The sequence below is a fragment of the Rutilus rutilus genome (genome assembly GCF_951802725.1).
Source record: "Rutilus rutilus genome assembly, chromosome: 2".
In the NCBI taxonomy this organism is placed as follows: domain Eukaryota; kingdom Metazoa; phylum Chordata; class Actinopteri; order Cypriniformes; family Leuciscidae; genus Rutilus; species Rutilus rutilus.
The window spans coordinates 12,695,575-12,718,588 of NC_140210.1; the positions used below are offsets into that span (position 1 = coordinate 12,695,575).

The following is a 23,014-nucleotide window of genomic DNA, read 5'->3' on the forward strand; positions in this document are numbered from 1 at the left end:
ATTTTTTTGGAATACTTTTTTCAGGATTCATTGATGAGTAAAACGTTAACAGCATTTATTCATAAAAACAGCATTTATTCAAAATAAAAACATTTCTAACAATATAAATCGTTACCATCACCTTTTATCAATTTAACGCATCCTTGTTGAATTAAAGTACTCATTTCTTAAAAAAGAAATAGTTATTGTTCCCAAACTTTTGAACGGTAGTGTATATTGTTACAAAAGATTTCTATTCTAAATAAATACAGTTCTTTTTAACTTTTTATTCATCAAATAACCCTGAAAAAAGTATCTCAGGTTATAAAAAAAATATTAAGCAGCACAACTGTTTCCAACATTGATCATAAATCAGCATATTAGAATGATTTCTGAAGGATCATAAGACACCAAACACTGGAGTACTGTATGAATATGTATGTGAATATGTACTGTATTGAGTAGCTGATGAAAATTCAGCTTTGCATCACAAAAATAAATGACATTTTAAAGTATATTAAAAAAGAGAACCATTATTTTAAATTGTAATAATATTTCATAATATTACTGTTTTTTTTTTTTTATTAACTGCAGGCTTGATGAGCATAAGAGACTTCTTTCAAAAACATTAAAAATAGTAATGTTTCCAAACTTTTGACTGGTACTGTATAGTAGTAAAAGTATACCAGATGCATGCTTGCTGACAAAATTTAAAACACTAGTAAGGTCAATGCCGCAGAATAATTTAGTGTAGTTAAAGATAACTAACTAAATCTATAACAATGAAAAGAAGAAAAACCGGTAACACTTTACAATAAGGTTTTATGATTTAACTACTTCAGTTAACATGAATTAAGAATGAACAAGACTTCTACAGGATTTATTAATCTAAATTAATGTTAATTTCAACATTTACTAATACATTATTAAAATCAAAAGTTTTATTTGTTAACATTAGTTAATGCACTGTGAACTAAATGAACATCTGTATTTTTATAAACTAATATTAACAAAGATTCATACATTGTGTAAACAAATGTTTTGTCCATTGTTAGTTCATGTTAGTGAATGCATTAACTAATGTTAACAAATGAAACCTGTAAAGTGTTACCAAAAAAAACTGTCGCAAAACAAAAGCAACGCATAAACACACAGCAATGAACAGTATACAAATAAGAGGGACTGATACCTAACAATTGCACTGAAAATATCCTGAGCTTTTTTCTTTTTCTTTTTTAAACCTACATGAACTCCACAATGTAGCATGTCTTATAACTCAAAGATCAGGGTAGAGTGTAATGCTGGCATTTTTGACAAGCTTGTGAAGTCTTCAGTGTTTGTGCTAGGATTAACATGACATTTTTCAACATATTATACATGTCCTGCTGTATTAGTCACAAATTCAACAACTCTGTACTTATCCAACAAAAGGTATAGAAGAAAACTAAAATCTTAATATGGTGAGAAGGGAAAGTTTAGCTGTCAACTGCGTAGGTTTTAAGTGGCAGGCCACAGTAGAGACCAAGGTATTGAGTTTCAGTGATGCAGAGTAACACATTGTGCTTGAATGGGTGGATTAAAACATCACAACGTTCACAAGGTTTTCACAAGCACTGGCATGATTAGAATAACAATGATTAATTACTTGACTATCTGCTCATCAATCAGCCTTTATGTATATGATTCAGACTATGAGTAAACACCTACAAAAAGCATTCAATCATAAATTTGTTTAAACCCAATCTGTAATACAAGAATTTAAAATGCAAAAAAAAAAAAATTTTACTGACGTCCTGATAACAACTATAATAGTTTAATACACATGTACAGACCTTTAATATAATACAATAAAACAAATTTTTTAAACAAAATGTGTCCATTATACACTAATTGAACTTATTAATCTTACACAGTGAGCGGATTGACCTACACTTCCCCAGGCGTAATGTCTGAAGATTTTTCTTTACTTAAAATAAAAACATATTGATAAGAAAACATGAAGCCTGTTTATTCAACAATTATGCATTTAAAAATTAAACTGACACATTTAAGAATTTTCAAAAACTCATCCAAGAAATTCGACAAGCTTTTGTAGTTCAGGACAGCTCTTGACAAGATCCGGTACAGAGGACAACGTCTGTCAATAAAAGAAAAAAAAAGTGTTAAAAAATGTACAATTAATTACAGTATTTTGGATAGATGTAAATGTAGTTTTTTAAAGTCTCCATTACCTTCCTGACTGTTTCAATCATATCATCAAGCATATGTAGTTCTCTCTCCAGTTTACTCTGGTTCATGGCATGAACCCTTTGCTACAAAACCACAGTTCATTTATTACAGAATTAAAATGACATCAAAAGTGAATACACATTGACATTCAAGTATATTTAACCCTTAAACAGGCAAGAGTAGAAAATGATAAGCAACAAATAATTTCATGTCATTTTTTATATCATCTGGACTTAAGTAAATCATATCCAAAAGAATTTTTGAAAAATGTTGTGTATTTTGGATTTTATGAGTTGTGACTCCCAGATCACATTGCCTGTTTAGGGTATAAAAAAAAAAAGGACCAAATCTATAACTGTAACTGCCATTGCATGTTTAAAACAATTATATCCTAGATTTCAACTCATATAATGTTGACATAATATATATATCATTGGAAAGCTTACAAACTCAAGATTCAGCCTGTGAACCCCGTTTTGAAATCGGACCTTGCGTTACCATAAAAATGGTTAAAAAAATTGTTTGTAAAACGGTAAAAAAAAAGAAAAAAAAAAGGATTTTGGTCAGGCTGACTAACTGATCACAGATAACTTGAAGCAAATCATGTGACCAGCATACTCAAGACAGACAGGCTGTATCAGTTTAACCTGTACATTTTATAATTTGTAAAAAAAAAAAAAAACACCCCGGAATACAAAGATTGTTACAAAAATGAATACAAAGTTAATCCCTTTTTTATACCCAAAAGTGGCAATGTGACTCAGGTGTAACATATATTTCAAAACGTGCTAAATAACAACATTTTTATAAATTTTCTTTTTCAGCACCTTAAGACAATGTTCATAATTAATGTTAGCATTATTTTTTCAAAATAAAAGTAAGTTTAATATACATTTACTTATCTCAAAATCTGAATGTCCTGCACCACTGGCAGCCATGTTGGATTTAGGTCAGGCTGACTAATTAATCACACATTTTTTTCAACAAATCATGTGACCAGCATACTCAAGACAGACCAGGCTGTGATAAATGATAAAAGGATTTGATGAAAAAAAAAATCATTCTTACGGCCCAAAAAAGACGACAAAAACTGTGTTACACCCAGATCACATTGCCAGTTTTAGGGTTAAATACATTTTTTTCTGATCAATTCTTAAATGTGTGTTTTTTTTTTAAATGAGTCCTATTATGCTTTTCCACTTTTTCCACTTTAGGTAGTGTGTAATGTTGCTGAGCATAAAAAAGATCTGCAAGGTTACAAAGCTCAAAGATATTTTATTTAACAGAATCCACTTTCCAAGAACTGCAACGAACGGCTCGTTCGGACTACAACCAATGTTCCCTCTAAAAAATGTCTTGCTTTCTCTCTATTGGATGGACATTTTTTGCCACCTGAGCAAAAACATTCTTGATAGCAGACATGTACAGCGTACATAAACACACACAAAAAAGGTTTCATCATGCAGTTGTAACTTAACTTTAATGTGCCATTTCTTTTTTATTTGACCCTTGATGTAACTTAGTGGTATTCATATTTTTGAAAACAAGCAAAAACTAAGAAGTCACTAAATTAAGCACATTTTAGGTTACCTACAGTGCTGTTAATTGTACCAGTCCTGTCTCCTGCAGGACAGTTCAATTCTTTACAATAATATAATAGAGTACGAAAAAAAATAAGCAGTTAGACTGACATGGTTTGGGACAACAATGAAGTGTTTTTGGATAGTCAATTACTGGCTACAGGCAGCATTAAACCATGAACTTTTTTTTTTTATTATTATTGCTTATGAATTCCCATATTTTCTTTATCAGGGGTTTTCAAACTTTTTAATGACAAGGAGCTCTAAACAATCCCCTTTTGAGATCAATTCTTTATTAGGCTTATAATATATAAAAAACAATTATAATATAAAAACTAATTGAAGTATTTAAAGTGATATATGTTTAAATGCTTTGATTTATTTTATTATATTGTATTATTATAATACGAAAACAAACTGAAACATTTAAATAGATCTAGTAGCTAAATATTTAGAAATGTGTATGTGAACTCTTTTATAGTCATCTAAACATCCCTGGTGGGTGTGTAATTGTAAATGTCTCAGAGGTTTGACGTTTTATTTCACATGTCTTCGAGTTTCGCTGTATTGAGCTACTTGGTCTGCAAACATTACAGTATTTTTTTACCGCGACTGATTTGGCTCACTGCCACTCAACATCATTCTCTTTGACTTTCTATGAAACCTGTAAACTGAAATTACCGGTTGTTACTCTATAGCGACACCAACTCTATATCAGTTGTCCAGAGAATATCTAATTTAAACTACAATCAAATGTGATTTCCCCACACATTTCGCATCTGTCCTCTGCGTGGCATTTCATTCTTTCTGCACAGCATCAGAAGTGCGCGGCCGCACACGCGCGCACCTTAGAGGGAACATTGACTACGATGTGATTTTTCTTATGTAGTCATAATGTTACTCATTTAAATAATCCACGCCCACAGAATACGCAAGTAAAAGGGATAAGGCCTGGTTGAGCTGCATTAGAGAAGACAGTGTTGTCTTGTCGCTGTCAAAGATACACTGTTTTGTCCACCCCGTTTCCAAAATGTATTTGTTTGATCTTCCAAAGGCTGACGAACTTAAGAGTGTGGTTAAAATTTCTATTAAACACCGTTCCTGAACATTAAAACCCAAATGTTTATCTGTGCGCTGCACATTTTATGGAGAAAAGCTTATTTTCTGTAGCTTTTGTAAGCTCTCGCTTTTGCAAGGCTGTTCACCACTCCTTAGCAAAATTAACCATGGTTTAGTGATCCATTACTGTTTGTGTTACCTTAGTTTTCCGACAAATATCACGATTAAATGGTGGATAATCGTATCTATAATGTATAAGAAAATTACAAAAAACAGCACTCTGAAACATCCTGTGAATCTGTGCTTGCAAAGTCTGTTCATGAAATCACGATCCTCTTGTTCGTTAACATTGTCAAGGTCTGAATTGGGCTCGAATTGGTTTGAAATTGACGCCATCATTAATATTTACACTAGAGAAGAACTTGCAGTTATGGAGGGGCGGGACATTTCCCGAACACGCGCTAAGTGGTGCCAATCACCACACACTGGGCCAGCTGACCAATCCCAGCACATTTCGTATTTCGGAACGAGGGGCTTTGTCGAAATCAGCGTGTTCGAGCCAGAATGGGGAGAGGTGGTGTTGTAATCAGGGTTCCCAGGCCTTGGTTAACTTTCCAGGTCCAATACCCTCTAATTAAAGGACTTAATGTGGGGACACATTTCAAGTGAGAGCAAGGTTACATCGTGTTACCTTGTAAGATACATTGTTACAGTTTTCATGTGTCAAACATTTTTTGCATTTATTTTTGGCCATATGACAGTGATCTGATATTCTATTCGTCATATTTCTGTTTTGCATAAAACTGAAGAATATTCGGTATATTCATCCTATACTGTATTCTAAGGGCCCGTCCACACGGAGACGCGTTTCGCTGTATACGTATAAATTTTTTATCGTATTGGCGTTTCGTCCACACGGATCCGGCGTTTTGGGAGACTGAAACCGCTATTTTTTGAAACCGGGTCCCAAAGTGGATAAATCTGAAAACGACACCCTTGCGGTTTCGTGTGTACAGCCAATCCGTATATTTTGTGAAACGATGATGTCATCACATCACGTGTCGTCTGTGTCACGAGTAACAGCAACAACAATAAAGGCGGACTTATATGATCGTATTCGTGCTGCAGAAGCTACTAAGCCTACTAGCTTTATTACAGCAAAATCTATTGCTTCTCTGCAACTGTGGTGAGCAAAAAGCGATAATCTTTGTCTTCTTCTTCTTGGTTCGTATCATAGGTTCGTATACAGCGCGCAAGGTTATGCGCATGCTCAAAGTCTTCTTCTCCGTGTATAGTGTATCTCTGTGGCAGAATTACAGCGCCCCATACTGGTCTGGCATATATACTACACCGTTTTCAGTCGGTTTCAGTGGTTTCGTGTGTACGCAGATATTTCTTGAGACGACGCCGTGTTTACGGAATTTTTTTTTAGAACGAGGAAAAAAAAAAATATCGGATCGGGAACGCACCGGCTTCGTGTGGACGTGGCCTAAAATTATCTGATATTAACTGCATGGATTTTATTGAAGATAATTAGGCTCATGTAACCAGAAGTTTTAAGATATATGTATGAATATGCTTTCAAGTTTTTCTTGCCTTATGGGTTTACATTACCTTAACAAGCATTCTTTGTAGAGCCAAATATCCTGAAACTTGTATTTTCCAGGCATCGCGTTTCAGCCTATTTTTGCAATGTTTCAGTGTGTCTGTGAAACGTCGAGGTACCATCGTAGTAGTTTCGTGCGCGCGTGAACGTCATGGCCACGTACAAGTACCTCACGCGGGAAACATGTAACATAACGAATAAATGCATGTAACTAACGCAAATCAAGCAAGCTAGCACATTAGCGGACCAGAGGGAATAATATGGATTTTTTTTTCCAGAAACCTTCTTGCACAAAATAAATTCAAGCACTTTCAAGGACCTGTATCTATGCATGTTAATTTTCAAAAACTTTCCAGGGCCTTGAATTTCTTTTTTTTTTTTATTCACAAACTTTCAAGGATTTCAAGGACCCGTGGGTTCACTGGGTTCCCTGTGTAATAATGTAAAATATGTGAAAAAGAATGCGTTTTTTGAACAATCAAGCATGAAAACATATTCTAGTACATCCCAAAAGCAAAATCAAGTCTTTGTAAAAGTACATAATAGGACCCCTTTAAAGAAAAAGCATTTATTTGATCATCATTACAAAAAAAAGAAAATGCATACTGTAGCCTACATTTTCTGTTCTACACAGATAGCACTGTTTTCCATAGCTTCTATAGGAAAACTAATATAAATGTAATAATAATAATAATAATAATAATAATAATAATAAAGCAGGTAAGACTTACATGTCGTTTTGCCCTCTCCAAGACCTTAGTACGATTTTCCTCAGTTTCCATTAAATTTGCCTTAAGCTTCTCAACCTAAGAACAGAATGTATAGTGCATGGGTGATGTAATGTGTATGGGGTGTTGATTTTTTTTTTTTTTTTTTAAATTTCTAAAATCCTGAGTCCATGACATGTCTAAATGAGAACTGCAAACTATGAGAAATAGTGAATTTACTCATTTCTATTTATTATTATTTTTCCATAATGACATTAAATGAAAAATCTATTTTTACATGTGAGCCAGTCTAGGATTTGGACAGCTGGAGAGTTGGGGGGTATAAAGTGAAACTTATGTTTAGTATTATTTAATGTTTCGTGCTAGTCACACAGGAAAAACTGGATAAACTACCATACCTCTCTGAGCAGTTTGATTCTTTCATCTAATGCATTGGTACTGGCTGATGATTGGACACCTGTTCGGTTGAGCTCCTCCCTCAAGACCTGAGCCTCCACCTGTGCCTGCTGTTCCAGTCGACGCAAATCAGCAAGTTCTCGACGCAACTCCTGTTTCACACAACCAGAGCAAAGGCTAGTTACTATACAACAATTGAACAACAGCACTGATTTATTTTAATTTTTTAAGTATATAGTCAGCATTACGTCTGTGGGTACATACACTATTCTCTGCTCGGTATTTGTGCGCCGCTTCCAGATTTTCCTCCATCTCACTGCAAAGTTTCCTCAGGTTTCTTTCATCCTTAAAAAGCACAGACAGACTTATGTAATCACATATTCAATCTTCTTATGCTCCATATTCTTGAGCGCTGAATAAAAAAAAACATTGCTCCTGGAAAACCAACTTTGAAACTTTGATGAAATGCCGCTTGTAATCAGCAAGATAAACGTTTACCTGAGCTTTTTGCTGCAGGACCACAGCATCCTTCTCCACCTGAGCCTGCAAACGGTCCACATTCACCTTCAGCTCTGAGACCTCCAGTGTGCGTCTCTGAGACTCTTCCTGCAGCGCCTCCTGCAGGCCACATCTGAAACAGCAGGCTGGGGTGAGGCAATACCTCATAGAAGATGACTTTGTAAACACTGACTTTTCAGTAATCCTGTACTGCCATACATATAAAAACAGTTGCGTGACAACTGACTTGTCAATTAATAACGATTCATTTAAAACCTCAATTTGGTGTCCAACAATGAATATGAGAAGGGGATTGCACTCCAACTGATTTATGTTCACACTCTATGAAGCATTTATAAATTTCAAATCACAAGAGCAACATTTAATTACTCACTTGCTGTTATTTTATGCAAAATGGAAATGCTAAAATTGTTACTACGTAATAAAATGCAATAGCTATGAAAAATTCCTCTCAACCACATCATACAGCATAAGCCCGGTAAAATGTGTGGGTTTTTTTTACATAGAAACAGGTTTTATACAAAAAAAGTAAAGAAAAAAGCATGTTATGTTTTCATGTTTTATGGGGACTCTCCATTTTTTTTATACTGTCCAAACTGTATAGGCCTATTCTATCCCCAAAACCTATATAATATTAAATAAAATTGCAAAATATGAAAGAGTCTGTTTGTGTGTCATTTGTGGCTTGTGCTCACTTACACTATATTAAAGAATTATTTCACCTAAAAATAAAAGTCATCTTATACTCGCACTCATGTCTTTGGTGCCCATTACATGGAAAAAGTGGTTACCAATGTTCTTCAAAATATCGTCTGTGTTGTGCAGAAGAAATGTCAGATTTGGAATGACATGAGGGTGAGTAAGTAATGACAATTAAAAAAAGTTGTCTGATTTATCCCAGGCACAAAAAAAAAGGCAAAACTGTTTAATACATTTTAAATGTTATATATTTATATGCATGTTATATATAAATCTTTCACATTAGCAGGCGTCGCATTTTAACCAAGTACATCAGAAAACTAACTTCATCAGCCAGCCCTTCTCCTGTCCCCTTGGAACAATGAGCATTTCTGAGTAAATCTGAGTTTGAGTAACTCACATGGTCTGCTTCAGAGTCTGCTGCTCTGTGTCTTTATGGATTCTCAGTTGGTCTATGGTTAACTGAAGATCTGAGATGGCCTCACCAAAATCAGACAACAGCTCCAACACATGGCTCCGGCTCTCCTCTGAGAACACATGACAATAGACATCATTAAATGTAGATATGCTATTTTCTTTGAACTTTGCTTATGTTTATGTTTGACAGGGAGTGAGGTAAGACTCAGCTGTTTATTTGATTTCTATTTTGTTATTTTTGAGCTGTTTTCAATCAAATTAAAGTGCCCCGGCCTATTATGCTTTTTCGAATATTACCTTTCATGCAATTCATAATGTAGCTGTCTGTGAATCTAAACAATCTGCAAGGTTGTAAAGCTGGAAGTGCACGATAAAAAAGTTAGTCTCTCAAAATAATGAATCGACTCTGAACCTCCTAAATGAGTCGTCAGTAATTAGAATCCCACTTTGTTACGGCTACACGTCACTGGGTAACACATTTGCACAATGCCCGCAAACTATCTACTTTACAATCTACTTTTACTCGCCCTCAAACACTGTAGCAGTGTTGTGTGCATGTCGAGAAGACACTGTTTTCTGCTCTGCTCTGCAAAAGCAAATTCTCTTTGTAAACACTTCAAAAGGATGAGGATGTAAAGGGTCAGTGTTTAAAATGACCACAGCGATACAACAGCAGTATAACCTTTTGATGATTGCTTCTCAAATCTCTGTGAGGTTTAAATGGAATTTACAAAAAGCTTATTCCTTAAGGATGGGACAGTGCCCCCTTTATTTGGACCAACTTGTTCCTCTGAATGACAAACTGTAAGTATGATTAATTATTAATGTAGAATATTATATATATATATATATATATATATATATATATATATATATATATATATATATATATATATATATATATATATACCTACTGCTTTGAGTACTAAAGTTAATATTAGTAATGATAAAGGATGGAGCGAGATTTGTTTTACAAACTTTACTGTTACATCAGTCATTCATGTTAGTGCTCGGCTAACGCACGCGCTGTTAAGATACAGTTAATAATATAGTTCCCGCATGTCCACTACAATAAATCATTTTTGTCTTTACTGTCTTTACAGTGTGTACAATCGCTGAGGACTGAGGACGCCCCCGGAGCGGCATTTTATTTCTGACGACAGGCGCTGTAAGCAGTAGACCAGTTACAAAAGACTGGGCTGTCTGGCCAATCAGAGCAGAGAAAGCTCTCGGAAAGGAGGGATTTAGAGAGACTGAGAGTCTTTTGAGAATCATTGAAAAAATGATTCTCAAAAGATCATTGTTGTGTTTCTGGATCAAAGGATTGAGGTGACCGTCAGACCTTTTCGTTATATTTATTATTTTTTCTTTTAACTTACAATAATTGTTACTCCAAACCCTAGACAAACGGGGAGGCCTGTAGCAAGACATCATTTAAGTTAAAGGGGAAAAAAAGCTTTTGGCTTGTCTCCTGAGGCCACAAGAGGGCGCAGTGAGCAAAATTAATGCACCACATTAAATCGTTTATTCAAAGCAATGAAATAACATGACTGTAAAAAAAAAGTGCTTAAAGATTAAACTAACTTTTATAAATAAAATATAATTTTGTAAATTGCATAAATAATTATGTAACAGAATCATGTATTAATGCAAAAATGAATACAAAGAACACTTTTTTGCATTTAAAAACATGACAATGCAGTGAAAAAAAAAAAAAAAAAAAACAAGACTTTTTTTTAGAAGTTGAACTTCTTTTAACTCTACATGGCTTTCTAAAAATGGGGCTCTCTTGTGAGACGCGAGTGCAACTGTCAAAGATGTCCGTCTAGCACCTGTTTACATAGAAAACGATGAAAAAGCAGCATGGAAAATGTGTTCTGTGTGAACGATTTTGACGTAACCAAAATCTTTTCCGCATTGAGCTTCTCTATTTCTGCTATGTTTTGTATCTAGCGGGTTCAACTGGATAGGCTAACGAAAACAAAAGCCGCAACAATGACATCATTGCATCTTGTGCACCACTGCCTGATGCACACCTACAATTCGAATGCAACGTTTTTGCATTCAAATGTGGATTTTTATTTTCAGTTTGACGAATATAAAAAAATCTAATTTAACTTGACAGCCCTAGTTTAGATCTAACCTGAGTTCTGATATATGACTGTTATAATCCGGTAATGAATATACCTTTCACTTCAGTGTGAGTAGTTGGGGGTATTCGGGTAAAAGCACTGGTTTCACTGCCAATGCCATCTTGCACCTCCCTCTCCTCTGCAAAACATTAGATAGAAACAATCCATAGGCCTATAGATTACTTATAAGGCCTTTTGATTCACCACAACATCCAAACACAAACACTGTTTGTGATTAGGTTTTAGTTTTGTATCCAGAAACCTTTCACACAAAATAGAAGGTTGTCCTCAATAAATGATGCATCATTATAATAATGCAAATAACTAATAAGGCAAAACAAGCACCAAACACTAACACACCTGAATCCTCAGGAGACTCTGCCTCAGGTTCCTGTGTCTTCATCATGGCCACCATAACAGAATCCACAAAAGAGCTGGAGGGATGTCGAGATTGCAGTGCCTTATCGGAGCATTCTGACTCCTGAGCAATGGCAAGACAGCAAAACAATGTTATTTATTTCAAAAACAACCAAAAAAAAGTTGTGTAAGCAAGTTAAGTAATTTTTTTACTTTACAGTACACAGAGCCAACCAGAGCAGAAGGGAGGAGAGCACTAAAAAAAACTAATATTCTGAAATATGACAATAATATTCATGGAATATATTATGGATTTGTAATAAAGATTACTCATTAGGTCATTTCTGATTTTAAACTTTTCTGTGTAACTGAAATATACTTCCATAGTAAGTGCAAACTTACAAACCAGCATCGTTATTGTATGTTAACAAACTATAAAAAATAAAAAAATAAAAAAAAAACCCTCCTTTACTTGAAAATGAAATAAAATGAAAACTAAAACTTAAAAATAAAATAAAAAAAACACCCTTTCGAAATGATACAAAGAAAAGTATGATGAGTTTAAAGCATAAGGACCTTGGAGGTTAGGGATTCCTTTAAGATACTAGTGAGACAGCAAACTCTGTGGTTAAGGAGCATGACATCATTAGAGGCCTGAGCCATCTGCTCTCCTTGTTCCAGCAACATACTGCGAGCTTTGTCTCGTGTGCTGTCCAGCTCTTCCTGAAGGGACTCTTTCTCAAACCTTAGAGGATGCAGCACAGCATCAGAAAAAAAGCCATTTATTCGGACAAATTTGTTCTAAAACGGGTAGAAAAGAATATGCTGTACCGCAGTTGTTCCAGTGCTAGTTTGAGGTCTTCACACTCCAGGTTTCTCTCCCTGAGGCCTTGTAAGTGGCACCGCAGATATCTCTCACTTTCCTCCATCTGTTCCCGTGCCAGTACATGTTCTGCCTGCAGGAACTGATAGAACAAAACAAATATCTGATATTGTGAGAGGACCTGGCATGGCAAAGGTATTGTGAACATGTACTAACAATGTTTTATGGTGAAAGTTGTAATATTTTCTCACTTCACTCATTTCTTTTGCACTGCAGAGTTCAGTCTGCAGCTGAGCCAGTTGACCGAGCTGACGGCGATGAACCTCAGCTTCAGTGTGGAGTTCTTTAATCAGGGTTTCTCTCTGTGACAGAGCATCCTCATATTCCTCTAGCTGTTTCCTGGATGTTTCTAGAGCTTCTTCAAGACTGCCAAAAGCATTTTTATATTTAAAAAGTAAATTTTTGTACGTTATTTATACAACAAGAAACAAAAGAGGAATTAAATTGTGAAGTTATACCAGTTTGCTCTCTCAGTAGCTTGCTGCGCATCATACATTGACTGCTGCAACCTAAAGTAGAAAAAATTAAATGATAGAAAATAACTAAATAAAAATTTCAAAGGAATGGCTGAAGAAGCATCTTTTTTTTTAATCAACACTTGACACATTAATACGGTACGAACACTTACTATTCTATATATCTATTTAATAAAAAAAAAAACCTTGCTGCATGTACTGTGCTAGACTAAAGGTCCTTGCACATTGAGTCCGAAATTTTCGTATGTATTTTTTCGTATTCGTGATTCGGTGGCTCTGAATTGTCAAAACACCATTCAAAATGCTTACAACGGATGCGAAAAACGAAGAAAATGAAACCGATCCGATTGGGGTTTTTTTGGCAGACGAAAGTTTCGGAGGCAGTGTGTAAGCATGATTAACAAACCATGAGGTTGTATTTATTTTTTTCGCATCCGTAGCAAGCATTTTCAGAGGTGTTTTGACAATTCAGAGCCACCATATCACAAATACGAATCACAGATTTCGGACTCAATGCAATGACCTTAACTGGGACTAGTCACAGCACTTGCATATTGTTGGTTTGATTAGTTCTATTGATCTCCTAATCTTTAAGTCACTTTGGATAAAAGTGTCTGCTAAACTGCACCCATGATGAATACATCTAAACATGTAAAATTAGATGTTAGATTTACCCTTAAATGTATGAATGTTTCAGCAATCATTATTACATGTTCAGGTCTTTAGCGACCCACATCTATATCTAACACGGATGGATCTCTACCTGTCGCGATAATCTAAAACTCTCCTGATATTAGAGTAAAAATTACAGAAGAATAAAATAAAGCATATTTTGTTTCCTTTTGGAGCTTTGAAGGGTTCAGTTTGAGCAGATGTTTTATACCATCATCACTGTCCTCGTCAGAGGTCATTTCCCAATACATTCAGCATCTGGCTCATATTCGCGATCTCAAACATATTCTCAAAACTATCATTTTCAACATCTTTAAAATCAATATTTTGATAGCTGACAGCTTTTTCAGCAGATCCACCATCAAGTGACAGTGACACTAATATCTGATTGCGTTCAGTACTTGCTCTGCAGTAAATCACTGCGCCATTTCAAGTGTTGCTGATGATACTTCCAATTCTTTTGTTTTCTGCCTGTGGCAAATATGAGTGAAACGTCACTTCATCATTGTGTATCAGACATCGGACATTTTTTTCTTGATATATTGTTTATAATGAATTGATTGAGGAATACTAAGAAGGTTGATGTCTAACTTAAAAATAAGGAGGAGGGCAGTGAATGACGACCCGAATCACTAAAGATCCAAGGTATACATTTTGTAGCTTGTTTTGTGCAGGCATTCTCAAGCATGTGAATAAGTGATTTTAACAGAACTCCATTTCTGTGCCTGATTTGAAATATACTAAGCAATTATCCATCTTGTATACTGTACACTACAATATTCGATGTTTGATGATAACACTTAAAGCAAAGATTATATACTCTAGAAAAGTTGTTCTTCTCACCAATTTTGACTTTGTCCACAACGATTTTCAAAGACACCATGAGTTTTACAGTTTTTTCAAGATTTACTGGATAAGGATTTAAAAAAATATGCTTACATTTATACACAGTACAGTGCAGTGTACAGCACACTGAAGTCAGAGTTGGCATAACTAGAAAAATGTATATTCAGTACAAAAATGCATATGGTAGTTATAAGATTATTATTAATTTATATGACATGGATGATTCTAGAATCATGAATTAATCATGAATCAGGATGAATTGAGAAATATAATTTCTTTTTTTAAATATATTTTGAGTTCTTTTGGATTATTTTAATGCATGTTTGGCTTGTTTTACATAATTTTAAGCACGGCCCCCGCTGCTCTTGATTGTAGTATAAACATATAAAATCAACATATAAGCATAATTGTTATGTGTAAAAATTCAGGAAACACTTTTAGGGTCCAATTCTCACTTTTACCTAGCTGCTAATTAGCACGCATATTACTAGAATATTGGCTGTTTATTATACTTATAAAGCACATATTCATGCCTTATTCGGCATGACCATATTCTACATCCCTTAAATCCTACCCAATACCTAAACTTCACAACTAGGCTATCTTACTAACTATTAATAAGTAGTAATTAGGAGTTTATTGGGGCAAAGGTCATAGTGAATAGTTAGTTAGTAGTGAGAATTGTACCCTAATCTAAAGTGTGACCAAAATTCTGAATTGCATCCATTCATTTAGGTGAGTTTCAGCACCAATTTAGTCAACCAAAAGGCAAAAGGCATTTCTGCTAACATACTTGCTGGTCTCAGAGGCGAGGGTCTGTTCTAGGAAGGCGTACGAGGCAAGCGTAGATGTTACAGTGGCTGAGAGCTCTGTGCTTCTCCTCTTCAGCTGAAAATGCTCCTTCTCTGCCTGATTCAGCTGCTCCCTCAGCACTGACAACTCTGAACAAACACACACAGCAAAATCAAGCAAAAGCTCACCTTTGACTACACAGGGAATAAGCCAATTAAAAGTAAATCACTATCACACCTGAAGTCATGATGGTCTGCTGCATCTTCAAGTCTGAAATCTGTTGACTGGCATCATGCAAGCTTGAACTCACATGCTCTAGATCATTTTCCATCTGGGGATTTACAGACACGTAACCGTTTAAAGAAAGAGAGACTGCATTTAAAATAAATGCATAAAGTTCTATGGAAAAAAGATTTTGCGCTCTCTTTTTTCAAATATATTTTCATATATATATATATATATATATACATACTCTTAACGTTCACAACACAAAGCTTTCACCTACCCAGTACCCATTTATTGAAACTAATGCTTTAGAATGAAAAATGACAGACATTCAGTCCAAAAGAAAAGCAAATTGGATTGATCATGTGCTGCAGGGCTGAATGACATACATTTCATAATACATTGCAAATTAATACAAGCGTATTGTCAGAGTCATGACTTTAAATAATGAATCTGTAAAGTCTATGGAGATGCAGAGAAAAGACTAGAAGCTCAATAGTCTTTCGGTATGTGTGAGAACCAATGACGTTATTTAAATTATGAGCAAGCAGCAGTGATGCCAGTGGAAAGCGAAAAATCTGCATCTAAAGATGCAGTCAAATCAGAAAGATTTCTACAAATTTTTACATGCAAAAAGGCCCATTTTCTATTGTCAATAGTCTAGCAATCTATGAATCACAGCTCACAAATCAAGTCAGTCACTTTCAAACCAAGCAGCTTTCTCTTGGTCAATGTAGCGATTTTGCATGACCACCTTAATCCAGTTGTGAAATCTGCATGGGGAGAACCATTGCCCTCACACAAAATTCCAGATTGCATGGATTCCTAAATGACTGGATTTCACCTGCTTCGCAGACAATGGTAAATGTGACTTTATCTTAACCTGCAGTAGCTGGTCAAAATGAAATGGTCTGATTTTAAAATAAAAACATCATTGGATCTGTTCCTCACAAATTTCCGTCTGTTCTTCGCACAAAGCTATCATATAGCTTCAGACTATTTTCTTGGTGGTTTTGGGGGTCTATTTTAAGGTTTAACAGGCATGACACTGAGTATGAAAAAATACTGATAGAATTTTCGTTTCATTTCAGTGGTAAATGCCTAACCAGGTTTCTCTCTTCCATGGCTCTGTCTCTCATTGCCAGATGCTGCTTGCTGTGCTCCACGGCGGTGGTAGTCCTCTGATGGAGCTGGTGAAGCACTGGGTTTATCCTCTGAACCAGCTCTTGAGCCTTTCTCAGCTTCCCATGGAGGAAAGGAGGCAAATTTGTTACTTTGCTATTTAAAGGTTGAGTCAGTCTTTGCATGTCATTTTCAATGTAAAGTCTTACCTCCGCTAACAAGCTCATGTCATCTTCAAGCTTCCTTCTCAAATGGACATTCGCTGCACTGATGGATTCCATGTAGGACTTGCTCAGATCAACCTTGTTTTACAAAATTCACATTCAGAATACAAGGAAATGACACACAAATTCAAGCATGCATTATGCAAAACAATCATGCCAAGACTGTCTGTAGTCACTCTTTCCCCACCAGAATTTCCATCATTTATGACAACGCTTCCCCGCTTTCGCTGTTATACATTTTCTGAAATAGTACAGAATCTCCGGATCCAAAAACAAGCAAAGACTTGTCAGAAACAAGTGACAGAAGATTGCTTACACACATGTAAGCTAACGTGATCATCAAACATCCAACAGCATATAAATCAAAACTGCCCAACGTTACCGAATTAAATGTCAAACCCAAGAGGTACACAACTGTGCAAGTTTTAGGGCTGTTGATGGACTCTATCTACTCCATCTATGTTTTGAATCCGATCCGGACTAAAAACGCAATTTTCTCAGCTTTTTGTTCAAAATGTTTTATGAAACGTACCCACAAGTGTTGATAAAAAATAATGCATTTTTTTTAAGCAGAGGCTCTGTTCTTTCTTTTGTTATATTGTATGTTAAGACATTCAGAAAACAAACTATTCTGGGGAGTGGGGACCATACGAATTTTGTGAAATAAGAAATAAAATAAAAAAAAATGCTGGAGCTGGCTGGCAACAAAAAAACAAACAACAACAAAAAACACTGGCGGGGAAAGAGTTAAGCTAATGGGAACATTATATTTTATATAAATTGAGGCAGTGATGCAAGCAATATGAGCAGACCAGTGATGGGTAGGCCAGTTTGAGGCCTGACATCAGTTCCTGGTGAGACCCAATAGTGTGCTCTAGTTCGGCCACCTGAGCAGTATGGTAATTCCTCAGCTGCTGCGTTACACTAAAGGCCTGACAAACAAAAACAATTGAACAAAAGGATAAGAGGATAGGCTAAGATCAACAGCATATTCATAAAAAAAATAGTGTTCTTAAGCTTCAGCAAAACCAATAAAATGTCATCTCACTGCTTCCTTCTCCATTAGAGAATCATCCATGCGATGTCTCATGTCTTTCATCTTCTGCTCCATCCTATGGAGCGTTTCCTTGTACCTCCCATAAAGAGACTTCATCTGACTGGCCTACATAACACAGACTTATTATTATGAGCTGTGAATCCTTGGCAAATATCTTCTATGAAGCTCTTTGACTTACCTGTCTAGATAAAGTTTCCTGATCAACATTAACAGTATTTCCAATCTGTTTCATTTTGAAGATGGCATCCTCTGTGCTTGACTTAAATGAATTCTGTAGAAGAATTATAACATTTTAAGCATTTTAATTTTTAGATGTAAGTATAGCTTTGAAAAATTAAGAGAAATGTCTCACCATCCCAACCCGCATTGACTGAATGCTGTTAAATAAACTTTGAAGAACCTCCTGATCATGCTCAAGACTCTGAATTCTCTCCAGTGCTGTCCCATACAAATCTCTGTATGTCCCATTCTGGCATATAAAGACAAGATAAAGAAAAATTAAAACAATACATATTCAGAGGTTTTTTTTAGAGAGAGAGAGTTGCGCGAGTTGATGCAAAATGAGCGGTTACCCGCGGTTACGAACGAGTCATCCAAAAATATTTTTAATGATATTAGGATCGCGGTCGGTCGGGTCGTTTGAAATAAAGAAGCAAATTAAACCTTTGTAATTTATATAGTACTAGACACAATTTTCTATGAAATACATAGGCCTACCAAATCGAATCGAATATCGAGTTTATTCGTGAAGTGCTTTTTTCTTCACGAAAAGTGCTTTTTTCGTGCTTTTTTCCATTTTTGAACTGTCACCGTTGGCATATAATGCAACAAAGACTGCTAAAGTCAACAGATTTAACTAATAGACCTACCAATCTCTGTGTAAAAATAAAAATAATGTATGTAATTTTTATGTATATATGTGTGTGTGTGTGTGTGTGTGTGTGTGTGTGTATGTATGTATGTATATTAGTTTTATTGACCAGCCTAGCCCAGCTGGAAGTGCCGGAAACTTGCCATCATACCTGGATACAACGCATGTTAGCTGTGGGGGTTCTTACCTGTCTGAGCTCAGTGTGGTCCGTCTGGATGAGTTTATCTCTGAGACCAGATGGAGAAGTGTCTTTGCTCGGATTATGTGCCCGTGCAGAAGTGAGCTGCTGGGAAAGAACCTCCACCATGATGAGTGTTGAAGTCAGTCTCTGCTCCAGCTCTGATCTAGATAAATGCTCCAGATTTCCAGGAGTAAGGCTTCAAAGAAAAAGTCACACAGAGACAATATAGATCACATCAACAAATGAGTCAATGATTCATGCTTATCTGCTTATCTTAACTTACTTCCACAGCAGAGAGTCTGTTGACGTGCTGGCATCAGAAACATAAACTTCCTTTAAAATCTCCACGCCTCCTGAAGTATTAACGCTCCGCTCCATCAGTTGAACTGGGGTTCTCCACACACAAGCACTACGCATCGCAATTGGAGAAGTGCCCACTAAGGCATTGTGGTGATTCACTGGTGCTGAAGCTGGAACAACCACCTTTCCTGACGCAGCCATTAACAGTTCAGCCATCTGTATGAGCTGTTCCTGTAGAGGCCCATTGCCCACAATAGGAGGGGCATTCAACAGCTTATGATGGTCTGCAGAAGCCCATTTAGGTTCCACACCCTTTTTCTTGGGTGGGTCTGGAAGAACAGGTGTATAGCTCAAAGCATTGGCCAGGGATGTGGAGTTCAAGAGTGGAGGCGACATGGGACTCTCCGGGAGTTCAGGCCACAGATGGCTCAATATGTGTTCGGCTGTGTGGTTATTCAAAACACTCCTGCTTAGGGTGGGTGTCTTTGGAGTGCAGGGACCTGTCAGAACAAGAGCACTAGGAAGATCTTGATGAACTGAGACAGCTTCACCAGATCTATTACACAACCGCAAAACTTCAATCTCTGGGTGGCTCTCCTCATCCTTTAAATCCAGTGTCTTATATTTGAGAATGCTGGCTTTATGGGCAACATTTTCAAAAGAGGGACCTTGAGGACAAAGGATTTCCTCAGAAAGTGAAACTTCGATGGTCCTTTCTGGCAGAAACTGCTGATCAAGATGCTCCACTTTATTTTCAGTCATGACAGAAGAGTCATCCTTGGGCAATTTAAGTTTGTCATTATTATCACTTAACAGTACAGCATTTGTACTTTCCATTTTATATTCACCATTCAGTGCTGACAAGTGTTGGCTTGACTCCTTGCTTGCAACCGTCTTTGATCCTTCCATTTCATGGCACGTGTCCGATTCATATATTTTCTCTATGTTTCCAATAGTTGATGTTGTAGAACCAATTGTATTTCCAGATTTTTCCAAAATACTTGCTGAGGAAAGCCGTGACTTGGAACAGACCTCATTTTCAGTACTTGATATATCTAGGACTTGTGACTTTTCTTTAGTATGGCAGTACATGTGGTCAACATGCTTGTTTGCAGGTGCCAAAGCAGCAAAGCTTTGACCGTCATTTTCACTGATGTCATTTAAACAAAGCAGACTTTGTTCTTCAGCAAGATTCTCCATGAGCACAGACATTTCTAACACCTTGGATAAATCAGCAATTTCTATTTCAACCCCAGAACAGCACAAGCTTTTAAATGTGATCTCTTCTTCTCTGCTTAACATGCCATAACATCCTTCAGAGAGATCAGTGTTCTTGTGATTGTTAAGACTCACTGTGTTTTTAGGCTTGCACGGAGTACCTCCAATGTCTTCGAGAGTTGACTGAGAAGCGTCATCAGCAGTGACTGTACTGATAGTGCTACTATCTTCACATAAAGGCACATGGTTCTTCCAAATACAGTAAGAATGGCCCAAAGGTTGAGGGTTTACTGATTCAGCCTCTGTGTCCACTTTAGAAACAGGAGTATTTTTACATTGTGACTGATTTCCTGATGTTAGATTCTTTGTGAGAATCGATTCATTAGAGATGGCGGAGCAACCCGAAACCTGAATCTCTCCACCTAAGCACATGAGGGATTTGAATGTGACATTGCCAAGCTCACAGGTGGAAACCTCTTCCTCCTGATACAGTATGGATGAAGAATCTGAACCGGTCGACCTGCTCCTATAATAGTATGGATGATCAACATGCTCTGGACTGGTCTGATTATCCTCTATGCCCTCGGCTTCAGCGGTTTCATTTGGGTCAAGTGGGTCATTATCCTCCAGTGCCAGACGACTGATGAGAACAGACTCATCTGACTTTACAGGTTCATCCTCAACTACCACTTCTCCTTCAAGACACACAAAGGATTTTAACATGACATCTTGATGTTCATCAGTGGCACCAACAACTTGCCCATCATTTTGGACCTCTGGTGTAATCGTTAAGCTTGGATTTTCATCAGGGACAACTTCATGCTGTTGGAAATCAAAATATCACAATAATAGAAACATTTCTTATTTTTATTCCTATGAACTAGACATCACAGAAGGTTGAAAGATAAAGCAAGTGATCTGAAATCAGAAAACCAATGACTTCATACCTTCATTTTAGGGTCCCTCTCATGTATCGACACATGTTTAAGCATCAGAGCTGGAGTGTCCTGCAAATTAAGCAGTTCATTCTGTACATCTCTGAACGGAACTCTATCTGATCTGGGCTGAAATACAGAACAAAAACCTTTATTCCTAGAGCTCAAACTGTCATACTGATGGTGAGAACAATAGATTCATTTTTATAGCTAAAATATGCATGGGCATGAAGTACTCACATTTGACAAGCCACTGACATATGACATGGTTTTAGATTAATATCTGCAATCACAAAATAATTAAGCACAGGTCATGATACAAGATCTTCTCAAAGAACATAAAAAAATAATTGACATTACGATTTTCCATTATCATCGTCAAGTAAACACAATAGCTAAATCAGCCATTTTTAAAAGTCGTTGATTTCATTTTGACAAGAGTTTGATGAATATGTAAATAGAGCATATCATAAGCAAACAACAGTAATAAGCAAATCTTAAGGGAAGGTTAGATTTCTATTTAGAATATTTATTATATATTTTATAATATAATTTTTTTTTTTTAATATAAATCTTGCTTACATTAACTACAAGCCGAGATAACTAGGCTACATTGCTTTGAAGTTAAATATACAATTATATGAAGACTTCAGATGCAAAAGCCTCTAAGTCCGTCGAACTTTTTTTCTTTAATATTAACATTTTATCAGGCTCCTATGTAACGTTAACGTTATAGGTTTCTACCTAATTTCTGAATGGACTGAGGCTGGGATTTAGTGAGCTTGAAATGAAAGTATGATCATGAACGTAAGTTATACTATGTGTGCGGAAAGCATTCACTCAATATTATTATCTCATTTTTGACATAGGTTGCTTTTAGAGGCTTTTGCATCGGAGGTCTGTCATTTATTGCACCCATTTCTCACATCTGCTTAAGAAATTGTTGAAATTAGGTTAACGTTTCTACAGAGAGTACATTTTTAAGTAGTTGTGCTGCTTGATTTCTTTATAGCAGCTAGATATATATCAGCATTAAGACATAAATAACACTGATTGCATCCTCTCAAGAAAAGTCAACTTTGGCGGTGTCTCAACGCCTAACGTTAGCCAGCCCAGCAGACTGTGTCAAACACAGTTTGAATATCAAATGCTGCTTAAATACAAGTTAACTCGGTAAGTTCTGAAACACAGTCTTTATTTTGCAGTATAATAAAGTAAATTGGACAAACGACATCGACTAACACAAAATATTATTAATGATTACATTTATAATAAAGCATGTTCCTTCTTTAATTCTTACCTTTGCGTCTCATAAGCGCTTTATTAACGTTACTGCTTATTTTGATTCTGACTTAAGTACTATCAATACACACACAAGATTAACGTTATCGACTTAACCGCCAATACGACGTTCAAAATAAAACGCACAAACGCCTCATTGGGTAAAAAACACCACGTGACATACGGAAACGCATTTCTTCTTCTTCTTTGGTTCACTGGAAATGCGCATG

The 23,014-nt window shown here is 36.1% G+C and overlaps 1 protein-coding gene across 1 annotated transcript; it reads right to left on the bottom strand.

The window, feature by feature from the left end:
- Positions 1-1,911: 1,911 nt before the first annotated feature.
- Positions 1,912-22,940, bottom strand: spag5 (sperm associated antigen 5). Its single transcript, XM_084401646.1, has 26 exons — positions 22,804-22,940; positions 21,744-21,786; positions 21,516-21,632; positions 19,334-21,390; positions 19,057-19,246; positions 18,351-18,467; positions 18,177-18,269; positions 17,990-18,103; positions 17,754-17,873; positions 16,927-17,019; positions 16,702-16,836; positions 15,608-15,701; positions 15,372-15,519; positions 13,043-13,093; positions 12,776-12,950; positions 12,533-12,666; positions 12,278-12,446; positions 11,705-11,825; positions 11,400-11,483; positions 9,196-9,322; positions 8,076-8,208; positions 7,842-7,922; positions 7,580-7,729; positions 7,185-7,259; positions 2,211-2,291; positions 1,912-2,116 (listed from the first exon to the last, which is right to left on the bottom strand). The coding sequence occupies exons 2-26, from the start codon at positions 21,768-21,770 to the stop codon at positions 2,045-2,047; spliced, it is 4,758 nt and encodes a 1,585-aa protein (XP_084257772.1). The 5' UTR covers positions 21,771-21,786; positions 22,804-22,940; the 3' UTR covers positions 1,912-2,044.
- Positions 22,941-23,014: the final 74 nt, after the last annotated feature.